The sequence below is a fragment of the Gallinula chloropus genome (genome assembly GCF_964237585.1).
Source record: "Gallinula chloropus genome assembly, chromosome: 6".
Classification (NCBI taxonomy): Eukaryota; Metazoa; Chordata; class Aves; order Gruiformes; family Rallidae; genus Gallinula; species Gallinula chloropus.
This window is the reverse complement of record NC_140091.1, coordinates 32,660,929-32,669,585: the sequence shown is the minus strand read 5'-3', so window position 1 is coordinate 32,669,585 and position 8,657 is coordinate 32,660,929. Positions and strand designations below refer to the sequence as shown.

The 8,657-nt window shown below is 46.8% G+C and overlaps 1 protein-coding gene across 2 annotated transcripts in view; it reads left to right on the top strand.

Annotated features, from left to right (window-relative positions):
• Positions 1 to 3,324: 3,324 nt before the first annotated feature.
• Positions 3,325 to 8,657, top strand: part of PLPPR4 (phospholipid phosphatase related 4) — a gene marked incomplete at both ends in the record, with an annotated part of 29,814 nt that continues 24,481 nt past the window's right edge. For both annotated transcript variants that reach the window (XM_084266004.1, XM_084266003.1), the window contains one exon: positions 3,325 to 3,402. In XM_084266004.1, coding sequence (XP_084122130.1) covers positions 3,325 to 3,402 — 78 coding nt within the window. The remainder of the gene's footprint in view (positions 3,403 to 8,657) is intronic.

The following is an 8,657-nucleotide window of genomic DNA, read 5'->3' as shown; positions in this document are numbered from 1 at the left end:
TTTCACGTCTGTGAATCTTATCTTTTAGTTCCCCAACTTTAAATTTTGCCAGGAACTCGACTGGTTTTGCTGAAGCAAAGTGTAAACAAACAGCTTTTATGCTTTATGCTACCGTTTCCATGACACTTTCCTGTTACAGAGATTGCTTGAAGGTGGGTGAAACAAGCTGCCAGCGTTAGTGCAGATCCTGTGCATATGACTATGTACCATCCTGCACATAGAGGACTTAGGTTTGTAAGTCATGCATCACCACACTTTCTTGTACTGAAGTGGACAGGAGGTGTTTCCTGAACTTTTTACCACCAACACATTTTCCTTCAGAAGATCATACAGATGAAATCCTCATTTACACAAAAGCTATTTCAGTCTGTTCTATTAACATTAAGGGAATTGAATAATGTAAATGTCTGTCATATGCATTTGAAGGCTGCTTATACTTCTAAAGCGATTCCACGAGCTTTTGTGTAAACAGGAATCAACCCCACAATTTCTAATAACTAAATGTCCTAAGAGCTGAATACAACAGCACTGGAGGGACTTGTATGTTTCCAGGTGTTAATGCACAGATGCATCCCTTAGTCCAAAAGCCATATCATTACACTCAGCAAGGGATTTTTTTTCTCTTTTTCCAGCAATATTCATGTGCTTGAAAGAGGACACACAGGAACCTAAATGTCAGTCTTGAGAAGCAGAAAAGTACTCTTATTCCATTATGTTTGTTCAGAACATAAAGATTAAACGTCTGGAGCCCTCTCTGGATATGCAAGATGAAGCAAGTGAGATACAGAGCTTCTGCACAGAGTCCACCAGGTGCTGCCCGGAGAGGAGAGGCCAGGGCAGGTAAGGTGGGAGCTTGGAATGCAGTGCTGGCAGCACAGCAAGGGTGGAAGGATGAAGTGGCACCTTAGCTCTACCTTGGTTATTTACTCTTGAGAAAGTGGTTGTTACAGCTGAGTCTCAACAGAGAATAAGCAAAAAAAATGAGAGAAGGGTGGGAAATGCACCCTCACCATGTCCATACTTGGTATCACCATATATCACCTTTAGACTAGTGCAAGGCATACCTCCCACACTCTGGGACCCAGCCACTGATGGTCCTTTTCCTCTTTGTTTGACTAGATAAAGGGCAGAAGTTCTTGTCATGGTCTGTACTGACAAAAAAGTAATTGCTTCACTTCAGCCAAAACATCCAGAAACCCTCTCCTAACCCCATCAGTACATTCACAAAGGAGTGAGAAACAAACCCAGAGAATTATCACAACTTTTCCTGCCCTTACAGTAGTCACACAGCTTACATTGCATCCTTCCCACCAGAGACTTACTTACAGTGAGAATTTGTATAGTAGGAATGGTTACTACCCAGTTTTTTATTGTACCTATCACAGCTGAAGTCTTCAATTGGCCTTTAGGCAGTATAATAAAAAATATAATGAATAGAAGGGTTTTTCTAGTTTCTGAAGTCACACCATGATGTGAGCTTTTCAGTTCATTTTACCAGAGAAGCACCCTAACTCTTCTGCTCTTCCAGAACAAAGCAATCACGTGTGAAACAGGCAGACAAAACACTCTTGAGTAATTTTTAATGGTGTGTGACAACGATTTTCAAGCCAGATACCTGATTCCAGAACAAGTGAGGCTGATACATTAAATGCAACTCTAAGTGGCCATCGCTCATTAACCACTCTCCCCAGTAACAGTAACATATTTAACAGCAGCGAAGTCTCACTACAGCTCCTCAACTCCTGCTGTTTTACTTGGAATAACCCAGTAGCAAGGCTAACAAAAAGGAACTATTTCTTTTTTGCTTAAAGGCTAGATCACTGATGGGTAGGAACAACTTCCAGACACTTCCACACCACCCAAAATATTAGTCAGGCACAAATCTCTGCTCTCAGCCACTCTCCTCCCAGAAACTGTCCTGGCCACCTCTGAGGCCTGGCACCCCCAACCTCCCTTTCACAGGAGTACCAATGAGTCCCCTGTACCACTGAGTCAGTAAAAAATCTGGAAATCTTTTCTAACAGGGTTAGGGAAAGACTGCATGTTGGTAGAGCAATACTTGTAACCTGTTGCAGCTCTGATAAATCTTTTTTCAGTGATCTGGAAGCAGACCACAGATTTGCCTTCCACACCTGCCTTCAGACACAGGGCATGTTTGTGCTTTTACCCTTTTATGAAACTTATTTGCTTGTCTGCCTAGTGCAGAGCATGGATTGACATGTCATCTGCTGGGTAAATGAAAGAACAGATAGAAAAGGGAAGAGGCTGATGAGAGTCTTCACCTCCATTGGCAGAGCACACTGTCTCCAGCAGCCAAAATACAAGCAACCATCTGAACAGGGACAGCAGATTATTTCCCATGTTCCCCCTAAAAGGGAGGAACAGGAAATAAAGGATGGCTGCCTGAGTGACACTTCTCTCCTTGAACATTAAAACTAAATGCCATAATGCAAGAATAAGCTTACAGGCACAACACAGCCTTTGCAGACATTACTCACGTGCTACAACAGAAGGCAAACACTATCCCATACAGAAAGCTCCCACTGGCCCTATGCAGGGTACCTCTCACTGACATCAACAGGAGCTTGCCTGAGGAAAGGCTGCAAACTTTGATCCATAAATAGGATCTCAGAATAACACATCTCACCATGGAAACAATTGCTCAGGTTAATTCTGTTCTCTGTAAGATTGTAGCAGAACTGCACCGGATACTTCAGGCGTTAATCACACGGGGTCCAAGAGCCCGGGTTTGCTCAGCCCCAGCCACACCACTCCCCCACTGGTGCTGAGCCTGGGGTGAGCTGCCCTTAGCAATCCGCTCGCAGAAAGGCTACACCTGCGAGAGGACACTGCGCACACAGGGATGCCCGGCTCGTTCTACAACTCAGCTTCGGGGAAGGATTTCCCAGAAGCAAGATAAAAGCCTCGCACTCCCCGCGGAGCATCCCGCACACCCCCACGTCTGCAGGGATCCTGCTCGGGTGGCTCAGGCCTCTCCCCTGCGTTTCCAAATGGGCTGCGGCAGCCAAAGCTTCCCTCGCTCGGAGCGCGCCGCCCCGGGGCTGCCCCCTCGCCCCCGGTGGCTCTGACGCTCCGCGGAGCGCCGGCGCGAAGGAGTTAAGGCGGCCGGGACCCCCGCCGCCCGCACCGGGCCCCTTCCCCCCGCCGCCAAGCAGCCGCCTGACGTCAGCCCCGCGCACGGCGCAGAGGATGCGCTAGCGGGCGGTGCGGGGCTCGGCGCGGCGGCGGGCGGAGGAGACCCGCGGCGGGCGGCTGCGAGCGGCCGGGGCAGCGCGGTGCCGCCGCCCGCAGCCCCCCGCCAGCATGTCCGCCAAGGAGCGGCAGAAGGGCAAAGTGACCAAGGACAGCGTCACCCTCCTGCCCTGCTTCTACTTCGTGGAGGTGAGTGGCCGCCGCCGCCGAGCGGGCCCCTCGGAGCGGGCGCGGGGGGCTGGCGGCGGGCGCGGGGAGCGGCGCGGCTCGGAGCCTTTCCGCCGGGAATGCCGCTTTCCCCGCGGAGAGGGAGTTCGCCTTGGCGCTGTTCCGGCGCCGTCTGATGCAAAACCCCTACGCGATCCTCTGCCTTGCAGAAATGGGCGCCGAAGCCCCCATAAGGGGCAGGCGTGAATTAACCTCCTTCTTGCGGTCTTTCCCGGCGGGAATGATCCCTCGGATTTACTGGGGAATCGAAAGGGTTGCTCGGCCGCATCGCGCTGTGCGCACAGGAGCCTCTGGGGAGGAAGACATGTTTCCAGAAGGGATGGGTGGCTGCTGGGCACTGCCGCTCATGTCCCTGTGGCAGAATGAAAATCACATCCAGAAGGGAATGTGTAGGAAATAGAAATGGTCCCAAAACGATCCCCTGCGGTATGTTTTGCTGACCCCTGGATTATGGGCTCCCTCTAATAGACCCGAAAACGTTTTGAAAATGGAATGAGGATCTCAGCACGTCTTAAAGAGCAGAACCTGCTATGGCTGCTCAGCTGGTGGCAGGTGGAGTTGCAGAGGCATTGACTGCTTGGCGTGTCACTTGGAGGCATTCAGCACCCCTGGAAAGCACAGTCACTTGTGTAACTTCTGTAGAATCGCGAGTAGACACAGTTTAAGCTCATGGAAATCAGGGTGATGTGAATCTGTTAAGTGGCACAGCAGTCAGAGGGAGGTAAAAGTGGCTCATGGATGGAGCAAAGTGTTTCAGGTGATCCCACTCACAGGGAAGTGACTGAGGCAATTGAGGCACCATGTGAAGAGAGAAGAAAAAGAGTGCAGAAATAATTGAAGAACTTAATGGTAAAATATGGTGTAAGCTGATTGTAACTGTTATACTACATAAAGGCATAAAAATATACGTCATACTTAATGTATAAAACATCAAAATCTAATCGTTGGGTGAAATAGCAAAAGTTTTGGGTTTTTTTTTAGGTGCACTTGAAGGGCTTTAGAGGTTCTCAGGGAGATTGGAGGGATTTTAGGTAATAGCAGAATGTCTCTGTGCCCCGTGCTCCCTAAGCACCTGGATGTGGTCAGGAGCTAACACAGTAAGCTGCACCCCTGGAAGGCTGCAGAGGCTGGTTATACAGCTGTGCCTGACCTATGCTGTCAATGTAATTAGGCCTGCCCAAGAAAAGCCTTTTGACAGAAGGCACTTGCTGTGCCATATATCTCACGATAGCTTTGCATAGGAGGGAGAGGTCAAACTTGGAGAAGCCCCTAACAAATGGGGCTTCCTCACTCTCTGTGCTATCTTTGTTGCTTTAGGCATCCAAACAGGAAGGGGGATTGCTGGTCCTCAGCTTGGGCATAACTCTAATGCAGGAGAAAATGTAGAGATCCTGCAAAACACAACAGGACCACGCTGTTTGGTGGGCTGTGCTTTGGCCTGCAGCAAGATGGGATGAATTACAGAGCAGCAGCACAAAACGTGGCCTGCTGCTCAAAAGAGTTGCCTTATATAATATTAATGGCATGCTTGCAGTTCCCCTAGAAACTCCCTGTAGAGTTACAGGGAGTAAGGCAAAGGATTCTGCAAGCAATGAACTTTGGCTGAGCTCTGTGTACAGGCAAGTTCTCCACTCTGGTGTGGATTCTGAATACCCTTGGCAAGTCACGCATAGCCAGACCTCAACACCCTGCTGCTCTGAGAGGTAGTCAGAGTTGTCACTTAAGAGAATGGTCCCCTAATTAACTTTTTGAATTTCTATGTTATTCAGCCATGGGAGCAGAGTCTAGAGCCTGTGTGAGCCCTTCTGCCCCATGAGCAAGTTCTAATTATTGACCTGCAGGCTTACAGCCCCTCTTGAACTGAAGAAGATGTGGGTTTTCAATGCAAGTAAAAGCAACATCAAGATACAATGACTGCAATACACCTGAACCCAAACACTGATTAGGACACTCTTTGGTGATGTATCAGCCCACTCCCATTACACAGCAGGAGGATTTGAAATGATTTCCCACGTTTTAGTTGAGTACTCAAATTACTTGAGTGAAAGGGTGACAACAATTCATATGATATTTAGAAAAAACACTTGCCTTGTGTTACTTGTGTACACCCACCCTGCATTTACCCACACTGATTCTAATCAGACAAATGAGACTGTCTCTGGAGAGCTCTGAAGCACAGGCAGATGCTTCAGCAGCACCAGGAGAAGGACATGATGGCTTAGAGTCTCCCACTGCGATTGGCTCAAGGAGAACCGACGGCGGAGTTGTGCCTCGTGAAGAGGGATTTAATCAAAGATAATTTCATTGCAATTAGAAAGTCACAAGTGGAAGCAATAGACGAGTCATGCAGTGTGGTTTGCTGGCATCACTGTGTAATAGAGTTGCCTTTGCAAGCAGCAGGTAAGTTCCTAATGAGATCCACAACAGCCAACAACTTAAACCTACCCAATTTAATTAAGGCTTTCTGAATTATACAGCTTTTACTGAATTTTAAAGCTTATGAATGCTGTTTGGATGGATGATGGGAAACAGACTTTCAACATTTTGCCTCTGAATGCTGTCAATTCTTTTATGTTTGGGTTTTTTTCTGCCACTCATTCACTCCAATTTTCCCTGTCCTATTCATAGCAGACAGTCCCTCCCCACCCTCAGTTGCAATAAAAAAAAATGCAGATTAAGTTTGCACCTTCAAATAAGAAAAGTAGGGTATGCTGTCATCCATCAAGACCTGGGAGGTCTAGGCCAAAGGAAAAACAGATTGCTTAGAAAATACATTACAGGAAAAGTGCTCTTCTTTTCTCTCAAACACTAGACCAAAGGAAAGACATGGAAAAAAGGATGTAGTGTCAAGGCAGAAGTCAAAATTCCAAAGCAGTAGGAAAGGGGTGCATTTGTGATCTACAAATGCAATGTATTATACAGTAAAGCATGCAAAAATACTCTAATTCAAGTATGCAGAACAAGTAAAGACAGATTCTCTGCTTCAGAAGACCCTTCTCTTTAGAAATAGCACCAAGCACAGTTCTGACACCGAGGGCTTTCTGCAATTAAGGAATTAGACAAACTCCTGCCAAAAAAAAAAGTGTTTGGTGGCAGCAACTTTCAGAATTGCATAAAATATGATTACATAGAATGTATGCAGGCCAACTGATGGTTAACTTCAAAGGAAATACTCTGGGCCTGACTTTGGTTTCAGTCTAACTTAAGAATAATTAAAACTAGCAGATTTTACTAGCAACAGTGTTAAAACATAAAACCAATATACCCCTCTTAACACTGCCATCACTACAGCTATTCTCCTTTAAACAGGAAAAGCAAAAGGGGAATCAGGCTAGAGCTTTGGAAGACACAGAAATGAGAAGGTGATTTCCTTTCCATTTCTATGAAAAGGAAATAATATTCAGAGATGAAGCTTCTGGAAAAATGTGGATGGGTCATTGTCTAAAAACACCAGGGGCAGGCAAATGAGCATTCTGAAATTCATCTTACCGCATTTTCAGTTACATATTTTTAAGTGTCATGATTCACAAAGTAAAGTAACTTGGTAATTTATCCTATGTAGCATAAGAATGGTTTATAGGCTGTTTTAAAATGCTGATAATATTTTTACTTAGAGTCTTGAATCAACACATGCTGGTGAGAGCTGAATGGCTTTAGATTGTCTCGTGCACTGTGCTTACCTGAAGCGTGTGGTAATTGGCACTGCCAGGCAGTTTAATCTGGTTTATTCTTAATTATGCTTGTGGCATTTTAGGGTTCTGCAGGCTGTATGGGTTATGTGAGCTTCATTTGCATAGTTGAGAGAGACAAAACTTGCCATGAAAATTCATAGTCCCTCTGGCCTAGTGGGAATTAATTTTCATGGTAAAAAGACTACGTGCCTCTGGGAGTTACTGGAAATGAGTATTCCTGGAATAAGTTTTGCTTTTTGTTAACTGACTTTCTTTTCAGCGTATTTTTTATAGCATAAGTATCTCTGCTTACAGAATAAATATGGAGGTCTCCCATTTTAATTTGAATTTGGAAAACTTCCAGGGTTAAGTAGTTTCTGTTCCTGGCAGAATGGTCACGCTTTAGAGGCAGGGTAGAGAGGTTAAATTTCTTCCTGTGAAGGAAGAAGACTGTCTTCATGCTATCCTACTTCAGAAACTCCTGGTGTAAACTCTGGTTTCACAGAAGCTGCTGTGATGTCTGACTTTGACTTCAGTGGCACTATTGCTTCACTCTGTGCCCCAGATGTGGGCATGCAAAAGGCCAAGGTGCTGTCAATCTGAGTGACTTGATGCACTCATTCTAAATTATGTTCCTATGGCACAGCCTCCATCTGTTTGCTGCTTAATTTCCAGGGACTAAAATCGGAGACGTTTCAGACAGTGTCCCTTGTAGAGTTAAAGTTTTTCCTTGCATTGTCTTCCAGGCTCTTGTGTATGATGTGTGCATATTGATACAAGTAGCTTCTTTTTCTACGCTTTTCCAGAGCACAGCCAGGAATCAATCACAGCAGGACTGTTTGGAAAAGCTTCTTTCAGTACAGGAACGCTGCTTACTTCAGGTAGTTGTAGGTGGTGATAAGGTCTCCCCTCAGCCTCCTCTTCTCCAGGCTAAAAAACCCCAGCTCCCTCAGCTGCTCCTCATATGATTTGCCCTCCAGCCCCTTCCCCAGCCTGGTTGCCTTTCTCTGGACTTGCTCAAGGGCTTCAATGTCCTTCTTATGGTGGGGAGCCCAGAATTGGACACAGTACTCAAGGTGTGGCCTCACCAATGCCGAGTACAGGGGCACAATCACCTCCCTATGCCTACTGGCCACACTGTTTTTGACACAAGCCAGGATGCCATTGGCCTTCTTGGCCGCCTGGGCACACTGCTGGCTCATGTTCAGCCTGCTGTCAACCAACACCCCCAGGTCCTTCTCTTCCTGACAGCTCTCCAGCCAGTCTCCCCCAGCCTGTAGCGCTGCAGGGGGTTGTTCTGTCCCACGTGCAGCACTCTGCACTTGGCCATGTTAAACTTCATCTCGTTGGTCTCAGCCCATCGGTCCAGCCTGTCCAGATCCCTCTGAAGAGCCTCCCTACCCTCCGGCAGATCAACACTTCCTCCTAGTTTAGGGTCATCTGCAAGCTTTCTGAGGGAGCATTCAGTCCCTTCATCCAGGTCAATGACAAAGATGTTGAACAAGACCGGACCCAGGACTGAGCCCAGATCTGGTCTCACTGTAG